Source organism: Salminus brasiliensis, chromosome 13, assembly GCF_030463535.1.
Source record: "Salminus brasiliensis chromosome 13, fSalBra1.hap2, whole genome shotgun sequence".
NCBI classification, from domain to species: domain Eukaryota; kingdom Metazoa; phylum Chordata; class Actinopteri; order Characiformes; family Bryconidae; genus Salminus; species Salminus brasiliensis.
The window spans coordinates 8,752,994-8,774,707 of record NC_132890.1 but is presented as its reverse complement, the minus strand read 5'-3'; the positions used below and the strand labels follow the sequence as shown (position 1 = coordinate 8,774,707).

The following is a 21,714-nucleotide window of genomic DNA, read 5'->3' as shown; positions in this document are numbered from 1 at the left end:
TGAGTGCGGTCCTCAAAAGCAGCCGTGGATCTGCATCAGTGTGTGCTGCCTACCTGCAGGTTGGAGTTGTTGACAGAAAACTGTGAACCGAAGAAGCCTTTCACGATGGCCATGATGGTCTCAGTGACGTACTTCTCCAGCGTGGTGTCCGCATGCTTTCTGTCTGTGGTGCTGTTACACACCTGAAAGCCACACACTCGTCTCATAATCACTGTCGGCAACATCTGCATACTGTTTACACCATGAGCCTGTTTACACCATAAGCCTGTTTACACCATGGGCCTGTTTACACCATGGGCCTGTTTACACCATGGGCCTGTTTACGCCTGTCATTAACACACTTTTTGTATCTGGATAGTATCTGGATCTACTCTGATCAAATTCTTTTTAAACTCGTCAATAAAACGAAGGACCAGAGAAGATCTGATTTTCCCCCAAAAAGTTGAACTGAGCATATGACATTTATTTCATTTATTTTTATATTACCATTCCCTACACAAAGAAATTCAAATGCTTCAAATAATGGCTGAATAATTACATATATAATTACATATGGTTTATATACAGTCAAGCCCAAATTGGGAACCCAAAGTGCATGAACACACACACTGGCACTGTCAATCAACGTCAAAGCCCAGATTCTAGCCCTAACATTGTCTCTTAGTCAGGTATTCACTGGTAATTCTGCAGTAGCAGGCAGACATATCTAAAGCTTCCCTAACAAGAACATTTAGCAGCTACAAGAACAACAGATTTACACATTAAATGTCCCTACTTTGAATTTGAGGCCAGCAATGTATTTACAGACAAAGCAGCCATGTGCGAGGGAGCGTCCTCTACTGGAAAACTGAAACAAGGTGGTGACGCCTGTGTGTTTTCTCTTCAGGTGCTCGTGAGTCACACGAGTGCTGCTGTGGTATGCCTTTGAAACTTTTTGTTTCGTGCTAATTCAGGTTCTCTCATACTTTCGATGCCTTGGGTTTTTTAAAAACCTATTTTGCAAGCGAGTCAGACTCTGCTTGCTGCTGCTCCAGCTGTTTTGACTGGAGGCGATCTGACTGTAGCCAGACCTCCTGGAGCAGTTATGTAGTGGTAATGAGAAAAAGCATTTGTTATTTGAACTGAAGTGTTTGAGACCTAAAAGATAAAGTATATAAATCCAAAATATTAATGTAGACGCATTTTCAGCATTGATGTCATCGACTACGGCGATAACACTCTGTAACACTGCTTTCATCTACTGATAAATAAGCACTAGTGCGCATATGTATGATGGCAATTCAATCACAATGCTTCTTGTGAACAGGGAGTTCACATGCAGACAAGTGAAATCCGAACGTGATCCGAGCACCTAAAACGCATGTTAATGCCAGGTGTAAACAGGCTCCATAAGCAGTATGCCATTACACATGTACAACCAATATGTGTTTTAACCCAGGGTTTATTTTTCACAGCAAACACCTGATAATCAGAGTTCATGCTACTGTAATGAGATTAATGCTAGTGTCCTTACTCTGGCCATATCGGTGAGGAAGTTCTCAAAGAGCTTCCAGATGTGGTGGCTGGTGTAGATCTCCTTCATCTCCACCTCTGTGTCCACATAGCAGTGGTTCACAAAATTCACATAGGCAATCTTCACCTGTGGACGAGAAGAAGCAGAAAAAAGGAGGCTGAATTGTGCAACTGAGGGAAGATATTTTGAATTGTAGATGTTGGTGAAGAGCAGACAATTGGTGCTGAGGACCAGGCAAGAGCATCGTTTCTATGCTGCAAAGAAGGCCAGTCTGAATGAAACAGACAAAACTCCAAATGCAGACTGAAGACCCGAGAATACTTGGGCGAACAGCAGAGTGGTCACCTTACTGGCTTGTGTTTAGTAGTGTCTAAACTTAGAGGCATCTTTGAATTTTTAGCCTATTCAAGGCCTAAAAATTCAAGGGTTATTCTTGAGTAAACCGTGAAGCACTATTGTAAAGTGCTCTGGATAAGAGCATCTGCCAAATGCCTTAAATGTAAACTCCACTGATTCGTCTCGAATATTGTACTTATAATGATGAATTTATGTATTAATTTAAACACTATGTAACATTTATTAACATAAAGCATTTTAGGCCCACCTAATCTTTCCCTTTTTTCTTATATATATATATATATATATATATATATATATATATATATATATATTAAAACCATACATGCTGGCTGATAGCAATCTAATAAACAATCATTCTTTTTTTTTTTTCGTCCCAAGTGAAGCAATTCACTTACGATGAGCATTTAGTAACAGAAGGCTATTATGCTCAAAGTACTCAAACACTGGGCTACCCGTACCAGTATAACGGTACACAGTGTGAGGGTGTGCCGTTGTGACAAGACTGGATCGGGTTCATTCTATTTTCCCCTCTGATATCTGATACAGCATTTTCCACTCATATCGTGCCAATACTGATACCCATCATTACTGATTGCTGTCTTTACTATTCTAACTACAGAATGATGCACTTCAAATGATTTAGAAATGGCCTTTTATGTTTTGACCCTTAAATTCATTGAGCTGAGAGTCTTTTCTTTTCGTCATGCTGGCAATTCTGCAGTCCACCAAACTGCCAAACACTGAAGCGTCACAATGTATGCAATGCGCCGGCACGCGTTGGCTGACCTCAGGGATGCAGTCGTCGTGGGTTACCACCCTGACGATGTCGTCCAGCGGCAGTAGTGAGTTGCACTTGATCTCGGTGTAGACGTTCTTGCCCTCAGTGCAGGCAGCCAGCAGCTCTACCAGGTTGATGTGGTAGGACAGAGCACTGGCCTCGTCATGGCGCTCCCGCTCCGAATTCATCAGCTGCAGCAGCGCGGGGAACGAGGCCCGGTCATTGTAGAACAGCAGCACCTCCTCCCCACCATTCACCAGCTAACCACACATGCACACACACACACACACACACACACAGAGGAAGAAAACAAGCTTGAGACAATATGGAAATTAAATACCAGTTATCAATTTGTAGATAAGTAAGATTTTTAATATTTTCTATGAAAAAGTAAACAGAGCAGTCTGCAGATAAATGTATGAATGATTATGCTGTAAAATAAATTAATAAATAATAATTTATTATAATCTACATTATTATTGTTGTTGTTATTATTATTAAAGATTGTACAGAATAGTACATAATTCATTACTACCCAGAATGGAAGGCAGAGAATGAATGTGAATTTGTAAAGATTTTTTGTAACAAATATTTACAGTATACTGCTTATCATTTAATCATTTATTATTGCTGACTAAATTTAAGTCAACACAATTACAGATTAAGTGATTATTATCATATTAAATAATCTGAGTGATATTCTGAGGGAATGATTAACATTGTGGAGCCATATCATTGTGATAATACAACACAGAAATACAGATCAGACATTTTCGGAGTCTGTAGAGCCGGTCCTGACGATGGCAGCTAATTGCCAGATCAGACGCGACTCACATCAAGGCGTCATACGAGGCTATGAAGACGAGTAGAGATACTCATCTCTGCCTCGCCGTGTCTAACTGGTGGATCTGTGCGTCAGTCTATGCTTTCGTATAAAAGTAGTGAAAACATTTAGAATCTCGTCTTCTACCTTTTGTGATGTTTACACACTGTTTTACGAATTAATTCCACTGCTTTTGTGAAGCTAAGCTGATAAATTCGTTTCAAGCTCCAAAACAATTGGTCTACGTGAGTAAAGGCATGTTTTCAAAAGAAATTTAAAGAATTTTTAAATTCAGACATTAAATTTTTTTAAATTTAGGGCCAGAATATCTCTTCACACGGTGCTTTATGTCACAGGTGGTCTCATAACAGAATTAAGCAAAATATATCTAAATATATATCTATAATCATCATTATGGTTATACAAATGATTTATTCACTTATGAACCTGTGTGTAATTCCTGTTCTCTTGCTCTGCAGAAGTACAGCACATCTCTCTCTCTCTCTCTCTCTCTCTCTCTCTCACTCACCTCGGTCATCACTTTGTCCTGGCACTTCTTCACGTACTTGCCGTCAGATTTTACTATGGTCTGCAGAAAGCGCAGGTAGTGGATGGAGCGGCCGTGTGTCTCAATGCAGTGCACAAAGTGGTGCACCACACGGTCACTGATTTCATTGCACAGGTGGTAGTTGTTTTGGAAGATGTAACGCATGGTCTTTGCTTCCAAATGCTGGATGAGGGGGTTAAATAAAGAAAAGAAAAAAGATAACACCAGTATTACTGACCATTTAATAGTATTATTACTATATTAATACATCAAGATATTAACCCTTTAAGCTGCAGTTATTGCTGGCAATAACAAAAGTATGCAAAAATTTTATATTTTAAATTGGAACAAGTGTGGATTCAAAGTTTTAAGTCGATATCATATTGGTGTTTGTAATTAGATCAAATATTTGTATTATGATTTAAATACAAAGAAACGTTACTGCTGTTGATCTGCTGTTTTGCAGAAATTACAAAAAAAAAAAAATGTTTTAAATCCTGGCAATTAACCCACCCATTCGTACTGGCTATCACTGCATTGAGTGATGGGAGAGGGGGGGCATTCTGCCCTACCAGAAAGCAAGAGCAATTATGTTCTCTACGACTCCCAGCCATAAAAAAGCTTTGGCATTGCCAGGGATTGAACTCGAGGCCTCTACTCATCAAAGATCACGCATTTATACGTTCTATTCCAGAGGTTCCTAAGCATCAGACCCCCATTCTATACACAGTTTTGTCTCTAATCTAATCACATGTCAATTAGCTACTGAGTTACATCAGGTATGCTAAATGAAGGAAACTGTGCACAGACTGGGGTCCATAAGTCTGTGACTGGAAGGCCCTGAATTATTCAGTGATCTATAAAAGGCATGAGCCGAGTCCAGATCAGTATTTCTATTCTGAGAAGGTTGGTTCAATAAACATGGGTCAAAATTTGGGCTCAGTCTAGGGATCTCAGGGTGAGAAACACTCTGACATGTGTCCTGGCATGAGACATCAACATACCCCAGGGGTGAGGAAGAGGTTGAGATGTTTGTGAAGCAGGATCTGGTTCTGAGGGTTATCGTTACAGAAGTTCTGCAGAAAGGTGTGGGCCAGGGTCATGATCTCCAGCATTTTCTCATCTCCCTGAAGACAGAGAACACGCAAGAAATAAAAATCAACACACAACAGCAGACAGAAACTGCTACATTTTGCCCATGGCTGTTTAAGAAAGACTCTTTCTGAAATGTAAATATGCTAATGCTAAATACGCTAAATATGCAAAACTACATTTGGGGAAGCTCAGTCATTCTTCTAGGCCCACTCACCTTCTCATATGGGATCTGTAGGAGGTCCAGCACCACAGTGTGAGCTCCCATGTTCTTCAGCAGTCTCTGTTGTTGCACACGGCTCTTCTTAGCAGAGTAACACAGCTTACTGAGCCGCTGTAGGATCTACCGACCAACATAGCATGATTAGCAAAAAGGGGACAGATATTAGGCATGGTTTTCCACGCTACTCATGCCACTGCAATTTGGAAATATGACCATAGAAAATGTAACTTTCTTGGCTATGGGAGGTGTACCCACCTCTTTTACGATGATGTAGTTGTTGGCTTTGTTACTGTCTATCTGTGGCTTAATGTTTCCATCCTGGACTGGACTTAGGATGCCTGCCTCCTGTCAAACACACAGACTCTCTACTCAGAAAGCAGTAAGTCATACAGAGTCATAAACTACATGCCTTTAGATGAGCTGTCGAGCTGCCTCAGGTGCAGTCTGACTTTGGCGGATTGTTATTTGTACGAAGCGGGGGTGTTGCACGTTGGGCACGCGCCTGTGTTGACAATTCACTGCCAAGATAGCAATGACATCTGACTGTTGACGTCTGCCTAGGTTGTTTTCAGTCAGTGGTGCACCTGTGTTTTCTGTTGCCGAGCCAGCAATACGTCAGAAATGTACCTGAACACCACGCCTATCAGCGTAGATATACTCACAAGCAGCCTTGCTGTTTAAATGTTACAGGCGGAAGGTGTGAAAATGTACAATTGAGTACATCATATGTCCAAACATATCCAGACACCCTTCCTATTTAATGTATTTGGCAACTATAAGGTATGCCCATTGAAAATACACCTAGCTAGTATAACCTCTATAGAAAAGTAATGGCAATATAACGGGATGCTCTGGTCACCATGCTGATGCCAAGCGCAGACTATATATAGGCTTATAAAGCTGTGCTCTCTGGAGTGATTGCACTCCAACCAATACCTTTGGGATCATCTGAAGTGACATGTGTAATCCAGAGATAATCATTCAGTGTGAACATCTGACCTTACAAAGGCTGTTGTGGCTGATTGCAACCAAATCCTCAAAGAAATGTTCCAACATCTAGCTTAAAGAGACAAACTCTTGATTAACCCTTAATTTTGGAGATAATATTGGATGAGCAGGGGTACAGACCAAATTAGATCGCATTTGGTCAGCATATGGTGAGCTGATTTTATGTAGTAAGGACTCTCAGGTACTCTCAGGAGTACAGATATACCCTGTCTGAGGAGTCAAATGAGCCGCAAAGCTGTGGGTCTGTGAAATTAAATGGTTAAATCTTGGCTAAACGATTATTTCTTGTTGTATGGAAGAGATTAGAAGGTTTTTTTCCCCATGTTTTTCAGCTTTCAAAAGAAAGAGAGCTGAACCCAGTGAGGGAACATGTCAAAATGTGAATATTTAGAGGTACATAATATCTCAGTATTTTAGTAATCACTCAGAAAACACTGAATATTTTGTGCTTTTATTTTGTATTAATGCAATGCTAACAGCAGCATCTACTCAAAAGTAAGCTTATTGCTATTGTGTCTAATTTGTCCAATGCAAGCTTGGCGACACTGTGTACGTCTGGCTTGACAATCTTTGAAAAGTGTGTCAATTCCCCCCCCCCATCTTAAATCACGCCCAATGTACACTCTGTAAGTACGCTTTATAGACTGATCGGCCATTTTTAAAAGGCATTATATAAACCGGCAAGCCAACAGGGGGCGTACCTCAGTGATCTGCTCCTTGTTCTGGTTTTCCGCAATGTCCTCATTGCCATAGCTTCCACTCTTCTCCACCCACAGCTCAGACTTCTCCACAGTCAGCCGCAGCTGGTCCAGATCTGCCTTTATCTGCTTATAGTTTTCCACATCTTGCTCGGAGACCAGCAGCTGGACCTACACATGCACGTTCACAGAGCATCGATACAAGATTTCAGAATATAGAATATACAGGTGCTGTTATCTGGGTTATTTTTCCTGTCATGTTCTTATGATGGTACAGAAAGAGATAATGCTATCCCGTAGAGCATGAGGGACACAGAGACCTGTTTGAATGCCTGAAGAACCTCGGCTCTCTGGCTGAAGTGCTTGAAGATGAGCTGCAGCGAGCCAGAGACCAGGGGAGGATAGTCCTGCATGATGAGGTGAATCAGCACCCGCAGAAACGTCCTGCCCCCTTCATCATCCAGAGCCACTAAATCTCTCTCTGTAACGCTGATGAACAAAACCAAAAAAGTGCCAGTGCCAAATGGAAGCAGAAGAACGGTCTTCGGTTTCTTTTAGTGCAGAAAGACATACAGGAAGTCTAGAAGAACTCGCTGGCAGAATAAGCTAACAGTACGAAGCACCAGAAACAGCTCATAAGCTAAATGGAGATGTCACAGTGTTCCTTTATGGCTCGAGTCTGCCGAAAAGTTCACAATAGTTGACTCACCTCCCAGCGAACATTCTCTCTGCTGTTTCAGCAATCTCCTCCACATTTGGCTCTACAGACATAAAAAAATACAGAATGAAATAACTATAGCTTAAAAACAGTGATCTAGACTAGAGCTAGAGACTAGTGCTTAAAACGCTCCACCTCCTCCATCATAAGTATTTCGACAACAAAGGGGTAACAAAGCAGCTATAGACCTAAAGCCAGTGTGGGAAAGTGAATACATCAGATTTGCCAATATTGACAACTGTGGCATTGTCAAAATGTGAATATTTTTTGGTTTACAAAATCTTGTGTAAATAACAAAAATCCTGCTGCATTAAAGGCAATGCTAATAACACCATCATCTACTCAGAAGTAAGCTTAGTTTGTAAATTGACTCCAGGGAAGGTTATATCTTAGTAATTCTAGTACTTATTACTGTGAGTCCAAACTAGGTCTGAGTCTATATTGGTTTTGACAGATTCAGATAGAACCCATTACCAGATTTGACCTTTTCTTAATTTCCAATTCATGAAACAAACTTTGTCGACCATGAATACTGCTAAAAGTTCATGGACAGGACTGCTTAATGTCTGAGATGAGGTTGATAACGTCTTGCCAGAACTGGTTAATGAGTGTGCTGATCGAGCCGTCTACTGTATTTCTGTTTTTCTGCAGCATGCACAGATTAATGACCTCGTAAATCCCATTTTATATACCCTGTATGTGTGGTATAATAGACTCTATGGATGACTTCATACTGATTGAGCAGTAAGTTTGTGCAGCTGGTCATGTGGTTTAAGCGCTCTGAGCTGAGTTGATTGTACTGTATGAAATTAGCGCTCCTAAGGCCACATTCCTGGGTTAATTGTGGAGGGGAAATACGGGTGGTGTTGAATGATGTGTTTTGTGTAATGCTGCTCTTTTACACACTGGGACCGACTAGGATCTCACCAGACTGCGCAGGGGGGAAGTCCGAGACAGAGAGAGTGCTGTCCGTCACAGTCTGTTCCCCAAACTCTTTCTTGTAGATGGACAGGAGGTAGGTGATCCGGTAGTCCAGTCGCACACTCAGAATGAACTATTGAGGAACAACATGGGATTAGAATTAGAATTTATGTGCATTTGCGAAATTTGCAAAATATATAAAATTCAATTGTGATTCACAGCTAAATTCACAGCCTATTTATTGTGGAAAGCGGTCAGTAGTGTAAAAGAAAATAGTTAAATGAGCTTGAAAATGACTATTTTTAGGTGCCCATGTGAAATTTGGATATGGACATTTGCTGATAAAACTGATAAAAGCTGAAATCTGTATGCAAATGTAAAAATGGTGTTGAGGCAGTTTATATCTCTATCATTTAGTCGCAGCCTTTGCATAAAACAAATATTATGCTGCTGGCCTAAAAAAACAAAACCACATTAAACTGTTCTGGTCTGAGTCTTTAAAGTACAGCAAACTGCCAGTGATTTGTCCAGCCTTACACGAATATGCGGGTGTTGTTTTTTTTTCCCCTCCAGCGGCCTTCACAGCTCTCACTGCTTCTGTTCATTCAGTGGTCAAAAGCGAAGCGAGGGACTCACCTGCAGAATCTCAATGATCCTGAGCTTAGTGTCCATCACCATCACGTCCTGGTTGTCAAGGACACAGAGTGGTTTTCCATGGCCCATCATTGGCTGAGACTCAGGAAGGCTGTGGGGCAGCATAGAGCCTCGGCTCAGAACCATCTGAGTCATCATCTCACCCACGCCATGGATGGTGCGCAGGACGTTATTACCTACACACACACATACACACACACACACACACACAAGCAGAAGACTAAGCTTTTAAGACAAACATTGCTAATGAGTAACATTTTGACTTAAGCTTTGGCCAGATAATTAGAAATTGGTTTCTATACTATGGCTGGGTCTGAACCCTAACAAATGTTGACCACAGTAATCTGAGGGACGAAGGCACCCAGTTGTGTTCTAATTACGGACGCACCAACACCACTTTTTCCTTTCCGATACGATACCAGATGTTTGAGTATCTGCCGATACAGTGTGCCGATACCAATTTCAACTCTGACTTAATTACTGGATAGACGGCTAAAAAAATCCTAATATTAAATGTCTTCCACTTTTTACAGATTGTACTATTTATAGATTTTCCTGAATAAGATACAATAAGCTTGAAAAAGCAGCATGTACTGGTTAATGAACTGCACATTTGAGAAGTTTCAGAGCTATGAATAATAAAAATGGCCACAATGCAGAAACAAGTGCAGGTAGGGAAGCATAATCTTCCTATACTCGACCAAACAGCTTTTAACTGGTGTTAATAATTCCCATTTCAGAGCAGTGATAAAACACCAGTTTAGAAACAAAAAGGGCCTATTCAGCAATTTCACATTCAGGTACACGTCTCTGTGTAAAAAGCTACTAAACCTCAGTGTGTGGTCTTTAAATAAGCTGCTTAACTTCATCTTTTGGTTTCAAAACCAAGAAAACACCACATGGAAACAAAAGGTGTGAATGTAAAAGTTCCCTTGTCTCTGGCTGAGTCTGTTTAATGGTAAAAACTATTTATGGCTGGCTTTTACTGGTTGTTTAGACAGCTATTATAAGTCTGCAAATAAAAATGTTCTACATGCAAAAATGTTTGTAGGACATCAATAAGCGTCATGGTATCAGTACTCTCTATTGACGATAGAAAGAGAACATTTGTATGAAATATATATATATATATATATATATATATATATATATATATATATATATATATATATATATATAAGCATTTTAAATGGTTTTAAATAATGTGCTCAGATACCTAAAGTACCGCTCAGTACTGTAGAACAAAGTATTTAACACTGCCCAACACTAGCTTTTTCATTTTAGTAACTACTATAGGAAAGTTCACTTTAGCCTAGTTGGCTAATTAGCTAATTCAGATAATATGAGGTAGCCTTTAAGGTAAGCTAATGCTTAAGGCAGCCTAGCCTTAACCTGTGAAACATGTGAAACCTGTGAAACCTGTGTTTTTGAGCATTAGCGCTTCTTTCTGTGAGGCAAATGTTTTGTTTATGTAAAATTTAAGAGAAAATCTAGGTGGAAACAGCTAGCACATCTAAATGCTCTCATATTACAGTATCAAGTATATACATAGCGTATATGATTTTGTATATATCCAAGGAATGGCATTTTACATACACTACCACATGCTCATGCACACACACACAGCTTGATTAGGCACTGTAGAGAAGTACTGCCAATACAATAGGACTCTCAGGAGCAGATAAATAACAATAATCTATTGGCATCATGCCTAATGCCAGGCATGGGCTAGAGGGGTATAAAGCCCCCCGGCATTGAGCTGTGGAGCAGTGGAAGTGTTTTCCTAAATTAAATCCTCACTGCTATGCTCCAAAAATGTAGTAGAAAGCCTTCATCCCTAGACAGTAGCTGCAGTTGCTCCAACAAAACAATAAACACAAACAAAGTACTGGTTTATGAGACAGCATCAGCAGCAAGGCATCAGGCCAGCTGCTTTCTGTTTCAGACACAGTCATATATATACACACACACACACACACACACACACATACACATAAACACACACACTCACACAAACACACTCTGCTTTCAGCACACTAGTGTACATAACCCAGGATGAACCAATTCTCTACAAAGATTGGCAACCGCTTTCGGATCTACTGAAAATGGAACCATGAGGTTCAGTGTACCGCAGCCATTAACACTATGCTATCTGAAGAAAAATGAATAACAGCTCCTTATTTGCAGTAACTGATTGATGTATCTGTCTAATCATGCCTGACCTCCCTCGGGGCTCTTGCGGAGTTTGGACATGAATGTGAGTGGGTGCTGCACAATGTCCAGGATGGCCAGTAGGGTGCGTGTGAGACACAGCAGCTCATTGAAGCTGTAGAAGCCAAAGTAGACCAGATTCCGCGCCAGGTTCACCACCTAAGAGAGAGAGAGGGAGAGTGAGAGAGAGAGGGGGAAAGGAACTTCTTCTCAAACGGCTTCTCATTAGTGGCTGATGATTACATTTACGAGACGGAACATGCGGAAGAACATTGTCACCAGAAGAAAAGCATGAGACATTGAGAGGGTCTGGTGGACACGGAAAGAAAAAGGGGAATATTGAAGCTTTCTTTTGATTAGGAAAGATGTTTTCAGTGCCTTACCTCTAGAGTAAGTTCGTTCTTCTCCTCATCTCCAAAGGGAAACTGCTGGCTCAACACATCTTTCAGGTAGTCATCTACAAAGTCCATGGTGGGAGCAAACTTCCTCTTCATATCTGCTCTGGACGTGTCTCTGAACTCGTACTCGTAGCTGAAAACACAGGACATCAGGGAATCAGGCAGTTGCTCCTTTCATTGTGTCAATTTCATGACGAATGGACCTATTGAAATGCTCCAGAATGACCTGGAATAGAACCTATTTACATTGACTTCCATTGAACGTTAAGGAGGTTTTTCTGCTTTTCCTGTAAGGTTGGCGTTTGGGTGATGAAGGTTTTTGAGTGACACTCTTATTCACTATAGAATAAGGCTAAGTGGATTCCCTGAAAGCACCAATATGTAAAGTAACATCTTCAAAATCGCATTGATGCTCCACTGACCTGTAACAGCAAAAATAGCATTGCTGCCGCTGCTATACGCCAGGCTCTGCAAGCTGCTACTGCAGCATGCAGCTTGGAGAACGCTCATGAGAACTGTGTAAAGCTGCGTAACCCAGGTCACATTTGTGTGAAATACTGCTGAACCCACTTGTACAATTTTAGGGGAACAGGGAGGACAAGGCCTTCTAATTTGACATTTTATGCAAGATCATTTTGAGGGCCACAATATTTGTACTAATATGCAGATAAGCGTAAGACTTCCAATGACAGACAGCGGAAAAAATGCAACAAAGCTACAGAGTTTCAGTGAGGGCATATTTAAAAGCCAAGCAGTAGAAGATCTGAGAGTGCGAGGAGGTTTATAGGGAAGAAGGAGGTGCCAGATTGTTTAGAGCCGTATAGGTAAATAGGTGAATCTTCAACTGAATCTGGTATTTAACAGGAATCCAGTGAAGATCCAGGAGAATAAGTGTAATGTGATCATGTGTGCGAGTGCAAGTTAGTAGTTGAGCAGCAGAGGTTTTGTACCATTGGAAGCCATTGGACAGAAGAAGAGCTAATGTCAGCCAACAATGAGTTGCAGTAGTCTACAGTAGTAGTAGTCTCAGCAGTAGACAGAGGGGGATCGTCAAACCTTAGCTATTTCATGCAGGTGGAAGAATGCAGTTTTTACTACAGAGTATATGTGGGCTGTAAATGAGAGAGTGGAACTGCATATGAAAATACATCAGATTTTTAGTCCTGATAATAACAGTGCTTGTTTTTGTTGTTTTGCTACTGATCTTTATGTGTTAGAGTTCATGAGAGAATGGTCATTCTTGTTTATCTCACTTCACATACAAACTGAAGCTCATTTGCGTGACATAAATGGCCACACACAGGGAGCAGAGAGATGTGATAAGATGGAATACGGCAAATGCAAGTAGGCATGTACCGCAAGAGTGAAAAATATGCCCATATGTTTATATGCTAGTAAGTACCACGCTCTGGAGGGCCAAATGGGGAGGCGAAATCAGAAGACATTTGGGCTTCATAGGAAGACAACAGCTGGGATAAGAAATTGGATAATCACTCCTTAAGGATGTATATCAGCCCTCCCTACTGTCCACCCTTGCCACATGCACTCACTCTTGGACGGAGATCTTTGAGGGGATTTCATTCCAGAGGCGGGCATAGCGCACAGGCACCACTGCCTCCTGGGGGTCACGGTCCACGTGCATGTGCAGCATGAGGCGGCAGAAGGACGCACGCAGGTTGTATGGCAGGCAGTCATCAAACATGCAGCGCAGGATCAGATCTACTGGAAGCTGGGTGGAAATCTGATTGATGGCCAAGTACTGCCGGTCTAGACACATCTTTGCAAAGAGATTCAGCTGACACCTGTGGGGCGGAAGACAAAAAGAGGGAAGTTAAAAAGACGTCCAAAAAATGTGGAAAATTTGCAACACTGGGAGAAACCTGGACCTGTAGTAAGTGATGATATCAACGTCTAACTTGCTGTTGTCCTTCGCTTCCTGAGCCAGGTGGCGGATGGACTTGCCGTGGGGCTCTTTATTGAGATCAATCCAGTAAAGCCACACCTCCTCATCATCACCATCCTCATGCATCAGAGAGGAGTCCTGAGAGTTCTCAGTGTGTGGAATTAGCCTGAGGGAACATACATACAAATAAGCCAGAGATACATTAGGGGGAACTCACCATGATCTTCAGGCACTTGCCTATTCTCACTCTATGGTGGAGCAACCAAGTCTTACTTGGTCTGGATGAGGATGTCTGCATTGGTGGGGTTGAGCATGAACTTGCAGATGAGCTCCTGAGTCACAGGGATGGCGGTTTTGTTGGATACGCACAGGTCCGAAAGGTAATCCAGAAACCTGAATGGAGAATCAGGAAACAACGTGAACCGATTATCTTGTTTACTGACTCCTTCTATCTACAGTTCATTACAGCGATCACTAAATAACCAATCAAAAGAGGAACTATGTGCCTGTACTGCCGAAGATTTGTGTAAAACTCCATTCAGAGTATCCCTCATCATTCATTAGCAATGCCACAATACTTTTTCTATGCCAACATGGATTTCGAAGTTCTGAGGACTGCTTGAAACCGAGCTTCTTTTAAAATGACTAAGCTTTAAACTCTTCACTTAGGATGAGTATTCATCGGATGACATACTCAGGCTACTCAAATGCTCTCCTTCCCCACGTACTGATGTTGGCTCCTGTCTAATAGGTCTGCTAAAGCCTACACTCTTAAACACATGCTTTTATTCTTCTAAACATTTTGATATGAAACCTGTAGTTATTATTTTATACACAAGTGCTTTTTTATGTGAATTTCAGAAGATAAGCCAAAATTTGTAAAAATGCCTAGAGCAATGCTTAGAGCAATGCTGTAGAATAGCCAGTTTTGGTTCATTAAGAACCATGTTTGTAACAGAGATGTGACTCACACATGGTTATTCATGGTATCATTCAAAGAACCTTCCGAAGTGGCTTTATTTTAAAGAGTATACAGAGTTTTATGAACATTCAGGGCATTAGACCTGGGCTCACGGTTCCTGCGCAGCAGCTTGACAAAGGTTTCAATCTCGCGAGCTGTGATGTGCTTCTCCAGTAGCTTGCGGTTGTTGTGCAGCAAAGCGGTGATGGTGTCCTCTGCAAGGATCTCATAGCCAATCTGAGACTGCATGATGGAGAACTTCTTGGCGATATACTCCTAATAGAACAATCGGGTAAGCATTAGTAAATCATGGGATCAGATTTTCATCAGACTGACTCCAGCATTTTGATTAAGCCTATATAAATTAGTCAATAAACTGTGGCCATAATCTGACATTTTGTATTGTGGACACTGCCTTGTTCTAAAGAACCTATGAAGAGAAATTGATAGTCTTACCCACATTGAAATATTTTATGCCAAAGGTGGTTCAAATACCCAGAAGGTTTAGCAATCTAGCATTTATGTATTTATCACATGTTAATGTGCTGGTCAAGCAATCCCCAAATGGGTAGATGCAGGTTGTGTTACCTGGTGGCTCTTACCTGATTTTTGCGGTAGTCCTGCTGTGAATGGCGCAGGACCCTGTAGCAAAGCTGCAGCATGTATTTAAACGGAGCATAGCGCTGGTCACCCAAATCCTCCAGCTTAAGTATGGGTCCTTCATCTCGCTCTGTAAACGGAGCTTTCAGAATGCCAAAGATCTGACAACGCACACACACACACACACACACACACACAAACAGACACACACATTAATAGATCTTGATCACTATTAAAATAAGTGAAGCCCAATATGATCAATTTGTACATACAGCAAGCAAATGCAGGCATATTGTGATCTTTATTCTGTGAAGTTTGTATGAGAATGTTTATGTTTATGAGGGTGGTGGAGGTGTGTGTACGCTTGTTTACATACATTTCCAAAAAAAAATACATCTCGAATTTTACAGGAAAACAGGATACATTTAAAAATGTGATAAGTTAAAAAAAAAAAAAAAAACTAAAAGGGCAAAGCATATTGTCATGGTCATGCAACCTTGTTTTAAAAATGACAACTTACTTCAAACTGAAAAAACTTAACATAACTTTCAATGGATGTCAATGTAAAAATATCTATTTCAAGTCATTCTGGAGCATTTCTATTGGTCGATCATCAATTGAGAGAAAAGATCAAGAGCACCTACCAGGTTTACATTGTGTCAAAAAGTAAAAAACAAAAAATAAATAAATACATAAAAAAATAGATAACATACTGATGTTAGGTTGAGAGTTAGGATTAAAGCAGCATTATGTAAGAATTGGTATTTCTTGCTCCTTTCTTGCTATAGTCAGAAAGTGGAATTTCATACTTTCAGCAAACCCTACAGGTCAGATTTTATGCATTTCTGGATAAGTTAAGGTCCAGACCAGTCAGTGAAAGTGAAAGAACCATGTGGACTGACAGGGTAGAGTCGTATTACTGGATTTTACACAAATATGACTGTGGTTATGCGTTTTTTACGAGTGTTATCATGCCCACTTGACCAAAGTTACTATTTTCTCCATTGCAGGTCAGTGGAGAATGATCAGCACAGTGATTTTGAAGCGGCTATTTTAAGGTAAAATGTTTCATAATGTTGCTTTAAAGCAACATTTTGCAAGAATTAGACATACATTATGCATTAGAGTAATATTACAGTATTTTAAACTATTATGACTCAGAACTAATATGAGCTAGAACAAGTCAGTGGAGCATCACAATGATTCTTTAAAGCTGCTTTAAAGAATCTTATTTTATATAGGTATAAACCCACACCCTTACAATGGGTTAGAGTGTCTATGTGTGTGTGTATGTGTGTACCTGTGCAAGAATGTTTTGTTCTCTCATGAGCTTTTGCCTCTCTCGGTTAGGGTTGGAGATGACCACAGACAGCACATCCTGCCCATTGTTGGGCACCTCACATACAAAGAAGATCAAATCCTCCAGCAGCTTAGTCACAAACCTACACAATACACATCACAGCCTGTAATTCTTCTCAAAAATTAATCACAATATTCCAACAGTATCTACAGTACAATCTGTACCAGTCTGTCACCAAAAGATTATGATGATCTCTGTCCTATACACTGCACATATAGGACATATAGGGCAATGCCTACCTCCGGTCATTCAGAATGCATGTGCTCTTTTCCAGCTTGGCCACAAAGGCCTCCAGGACCTTGTTGGCATCGTTAGCAAAATCCAGGTCCCTCACCTCGGACAAGGGCACAGAGACGATGGCAAACGCTTCTTTATCCTCCTTGGTGGGACACGTACCAATCTGCAAGGGCGAGTTCCAAGTGCATGTTAACCTTCAACACAGTCGTTTAAATGTGGAGGAATTTAGGTCTAACGTAACGCACCTTGAGCATAACAGGTCTCTCCTCCTCATGATCGATAGGGATGTTGGTGCTGGTCACCCAGGTGTTGGTGCACAGGTTTCTAAGCCTGACATAAGAGTTCCTGAAAAGCAGAGCACTATTTTAGCATTTAAATGAACAGTTTGAAGCTTATATGCTCCATGAATGTCCATCATCACATGTACATGGATCTAACTGTTTTGTATTGGGATTTTCCCCACAAATTAGCCATTTCCAATTGGCAACGTCTGGACAGCTCAACACGCTTGGATGAGAACACTAACTGCCAGTTCTGTCAGTAACTGCCAGATCAGCTAACAGTGTGATGCTAAACAGTGTGAGTGTCTGAGTGAAGAAGGGGGGGGGGGATAGCTATCCTACCCAACCAGAGAGTAAGACCAATCATGCTCTCTGGGACTCCTGGCCACAGATGGCTGTAGTATCACAGAAAAATCAGACGGGATCAAATCGGCGATCTCGTGATGACAGGGCCAACTCTTGATGTCTGTGCCACATGGAAGCTTACCAGATGTTAATATTATTATTAATGTTAGACATTAATAATAATAGTAATAGGAAGAATTTCAGTGTGTGAATGCTGAAGCAGTGCTGTATTAAAAACACTGCCAAACCTTTGTGGACTTCCCTTAACCTTTATTCGGCTCAAGGCCCAAACATTCCCTTTAAACTGCACACTAATGAGACGCCCACTAGCCTGCCCATAAACTTTAATATAACCTTACATAATTCGGTCCACTGGTGGCACAGCTGGCACTGTAAAAAAGTTATGCGGGCACTGTATTGAGGACATATCCCCCCATTGTCTGCAGCCTGAATGAGTGCTGTTAGAGTGTGTGGGTTAAGATGTCGAACCTGGGCACCAGGCAGTCGGCCCGCTGCAATGTGGTGGCGTCCAGCTCAAACAAGGAGGCGATGTCGTTACCATGTGGGACAGACACCAAGATGTAGGTAATCTTCTCCACTGGACGTTTCTTCTTAGAGTACATGGGATTTGACTCAGTCTAGGGAAAAAAAAATAAAAAAATACAGGCACACACAGTGAAATATACCACTTACGAACAGGGAATATAGAACAGGGAAGAGCTCGTCCATCCAGTTCACATTTCCTTGCCTTTCTTGCCAGCACACAAGCTGTTGAGAGTTGCATTAACATTTGCATAATAAACAAATAAATAATTTATCCTTAAAAACTGTTGCAAAATATCAGATTACCAAATATGGGGATGGGCGGAGCTACACATCATACTGCAACCAGCCAGCAGAGGCGCTAGACCTGTGGTGGCTTCACTTTGGAAAGATGTTGCTCTGTTTTTACAAAACATCTGATTACCAAACATGGGGATGGGCGGAGCTACACATAAGCTATTTGGCTGGTTACAGTATGATGTGTAGCTCCACCCATCCCCAACCCCAGAAGCGCATTTTCTCCTCTAAACTGGCCTTCCATCCCTGGTGTCCACTTTCAACAGGTAGTTTTCCCTGTGCTAATATTGGCTCATTTTCTATTTCCCCCCAGAAACGTTCTGCTATATTGTAAAATTGACAGCCCTGGCTGGGACAGACTTTCTGCAGGACCTGCACGGCTCTCTTTATGTTCATTACGTGGACCATCTGAGTTGTAGTCGAGCTGTCGGGCAACTAGCTTGTTAATCCTATATCTGCTGAGACCGTGTACGGGCACCATGTGTAACCCCATACGTCTGAAACCATGGTAGAAAAGTTCACTCTCAAACTTACTCAGGTGGTATTTTTTTTGCGAGGCCAGCATTCGGCCTACGCAAATAAGGGAAAGGTAGTGCCACATTTTATGCAAACTCCAGTACTTCTTGTTTATAAATGAGCAAATTTGTTGCCTCAATGCGATTAGCTCCTAAAGCCCCAGGAGATAACATCAGTATTTTATTTAAATTGTAGATTTATAAATCTGGCCTAAAGACCTTTCAGTGGAAACAGCTATGACGAACTGGCAACAGCGCAACTTAAAAACAGGTCGGACTTTATCTCCAGTCGAAATTGTATGCAGGAAGTTGCATGTATGAGGTCTCCTACCACACCTTTTCAGTCTAGACCTGTTCTGGTACTTCATGAGCTGCCAGAATCGCTACCTGCTTTCACAGCTCCCTTCTCTTTCTCTCTCTCGCGCTCACTCTCTCTGTATCTCGCTCCTTCAGAGAGGCGGGCGGCATGTCTGCCCGGCTCCCACAGGGCACCCCCAGACTCAGACATTATGTAAGAAGCCCCCGCCGTTTTGAGTGCGAGTGCAGTGTGTGGGTGTTTGTGCATGCATGCGCGAGTGTGCGTCTGGAATCGCTGGGGCTGAATACCAATAAAGCAGAGCGGTGCAGAGGCAGATAAAAACACCAGAGAAACTCCCCAGAGAGACCAAAGCACAAGCGGAGTGCGGCTGTCTGTAGCAGGTAGAAGGGGAGGAAGAGAGAGGAGAGAGAGAAAAATATGCGTGTGTGTAAGTGAGAGAGAGAGAGAGAGAGAGAGAGAGAGAGAGGCAGAAAGAGATTACATAATGGTGATGGTGTGAGAGAGAGTGGGCAGAGGAAGTGCTGGGAGACGCAGTGCTGTGAAACAGTGCCAATCAGGCGCCACCTTGGCATTCAAACACACACACACACACACACACACACACACACACACACACAAGCACACACACACACAAGCACACACACACACAAGCACACACGCACACACTCTTTCCGAAACAACACACTCCCTTATTAACACTCTCCATAACTGTATCTCCATATTCTTGTGGTCCAACTCCTTACTCCTTCAATGCTATGGGAGGTTGCACACTACCAGTCAAAAGTTTTAGAACACCCCCTGCCAGTGGTGCATTTTTTTTTGTCCTGCCATCTTAGCAACGCCTTTCTTACTGCCACTCCACCTGTCCTGTCAAACCTGCAGCTCCAGCGAATGTTCACCTTTCGTCGCTCAGGAGACACCCAGGTTCACAGGTCATTCATCATCGCCCAAAAGAAAAATGGCAAGAGGTCTCTGAGTGGCTCAGCAGTCTAATACTCCACCACTATGGGTCACCCTGGGTCTCGAGTCCAAATGCAGAGCCATGAGAGCAGTGCTCTCTCCGGGTAGATAGATGGCACTCAATTCTCTCATGTTGACCGGCACAGCTGTCTGTTAGCTGGTCGGTTAGTGATGGAGCGGTGGAATTGTGTTCTTTGGAATGGTGGTGCTACATCAATACTTTTGGGTTGAATTGGGGATGAGGTGAGTGTTGTCATCATCCAGCATCCTGATCTCACTAACGCTCTTGTTGAATGCTGACTGCAACCAAATCCTCACAGCAATGCTCCAAAATCTAGTAGAAAGCCTCCTTTCTTGGACCGTAGAGACAGTTACTCCAACAAACACAAAGGAACTATTTTTAATACCCTTAATTTCAGAAGAAATAATGAATGAGCAGGTGTCCAAATACTTTCGTCCCTATTGTGTACTTTGCATTAGTACATTATAATGAGAATAACTGAGTAATAAGCTCAGGGTTCACGAGCTAAAGGCGTGAGCTGGTGAACTTTACTATTCAGATGAACAGCAACATTGCAGGGGCACAAGTCGAGACAATAGAAGGAAATATCTGGACTTTTATGGCTTCAGATGGACGAGAAAAAGCGCAAGGAATGCAACACCTCAGCAGTACAGCTTCAGCCAGCCTAGACTAACAGCCAATCTCTCTTACCTCATTTTTAGAATCTACATTCTCATCCCGGTAATCAGGATTCACCTGGAAATACACACACACATACACACACAGACAAAATTCCCAAACTTTAACAAAAGTCCCTCTCTGTCACGGTCAGGAAACATGAGGCTGTTATAACCAAGTCACCGCTGCAGTGAGAATAAGATTGGGAAGAGTGCCATCTGCAGCACAGCACCTGAAACCTCACTCTTTAAACCTGGAACCTGATACCTCACGCTTCACACTGCATTCCATATGTCTGCTGTCAAATACAAGTACAGAGGGAGCAAGAGAGACAGAGAGAGAGAGTGCGAGAGAGAGAGTGCGAGAGGAGGGGTCTCTTACCTCTGCTGCCAGGTATTTGCCTGTGGCCAGGTGTTTGAAGCGGAACAGACTGTTCCACTGGCCAGCGCCGCCTCTACAGGGGTCATAATGCACCACCTAAGAAGGAGAAACACGGACACATCAGATGTCATCGATCATCCTGACATTTTCATAAAGCCCTCAGTGGCGTTACACAGTGGAGTTATTATTATAATATATAATAATGATAAATCAGCTTAAAGTGCCATTGTGCAAGAATCTATATTTTATATTCTTCCCCTACAGGTTGGGGAGTATAATTCACTTTTACCCCACTGCCATTAAGTCAAATCACACAGTGAGCGGTAGAGCCCCCTTGTGGACGGCTATGAAACATGCATTTGTTGACAAGCTGAGAGCAGATTACTTGT

At 41.9% G+C, this 21,714-nt stretch overlaps 1 protein-coding gene across 2 annotated transcripts in view; it reads right to left on the bottom strand.

Moving 5' to 3' along the window:
• itpr2 (inositol 1,4,5-trisphosphate receptor, type 2) overlaps window positions 1-21,714 on the bottom strand; it is a 108,546-nt gene that overhangs the window by 64,101 nt on the left and 22,731 nt on the right. Inside the window, exons 9-33 of one of the 2 annotated variants that reach the window (XM_072695630.1) lie at window positions 21,326-21,421; window positions 20,978-21,022; window positions 18,121-18,269; window positions 17,251-17,350; window positions 17,008-17,168; window positions 16,709-16,850; window positions 15,411-15,569; window positions 14,912-15,084; window positions 14,121-14,240; window positions 13,831-14,013; window positions 13,495-13,746; window positions 11,930-12,077; window positions 11,558-11,705; window positions 9,318-9,511; window positions 8,688-8,814; window positions 7,752-7,803; window positions 7,363-7,531; window positions 7,046-7,213; window positions 5,592-5,681; window positions 5,331-5,456; window positions 5,026-5,148; window positions 4,004-4,204; window positions 2,660-2,911; window positions 1,514-1,639; window positions 54-182 (exon numbers count right to left, since the gene is read on the bottom strand). In XM_072695630.1, the coding sequence (XP_072551731.1) occupies window positions 54-182; window positions 1,514-1,639; window positions 2,660-2,911; window positions 4,004-4,204; window positions 5,026-5,148; window positions 5,331-5,456; window positions 5,592-5,681; window positions 7,046-7,213; window positions 7,363-7,531; window positions 7,752-7,803; window positions 8,688-8,814; window positions 9,318-9,511; window positions 11,558-11,705; window positions 11,930-12,077; window positions 13,495-13,746; window positions 13,831-14,013; window positions 14,121-14,240; window positions 14,912-15,084; window positions 15,411-15,569; window positions 16,709-16,850; window positions 17,008-17,168; window positions 17,251-17,350; window positions 18,121-18,269; window positions 20,978-21,022; window positions 21,326-21,421 (3,633 nt within the window). The remainder of the gene's footprint in view (window positions 1-53; window positions 183-1,513; window positions 1,640-2,659; window positions 2,912-4,003; window positions 4,205-5,025; window positions 5,149-5,330; window positions 5,457-5,591; window positions 5,682-7,045; window positions 7,214-7,362; window positions 7,532-7,751; window positions 7,804-8,687; window positions 8,815-9,317; window positions 9,512-11,557; window positions 11,706-11,929; window positions 12,078-13,494; window positions 13,747-13,830; window positions 14,014-14,120; window positions 14,241-14,911; window positions 15,085-15,410; window positions 15,570-16,708; window positions 16,851-17,007; window positions 17,169-17,250; window positions 17,351-18,120; window positions 18,270-20,977; window positions 21,023-21,325; window positions 21,422-21,714) is intronic. The other variant, XM_072695631.1, reaches the window with a different exon arrangement.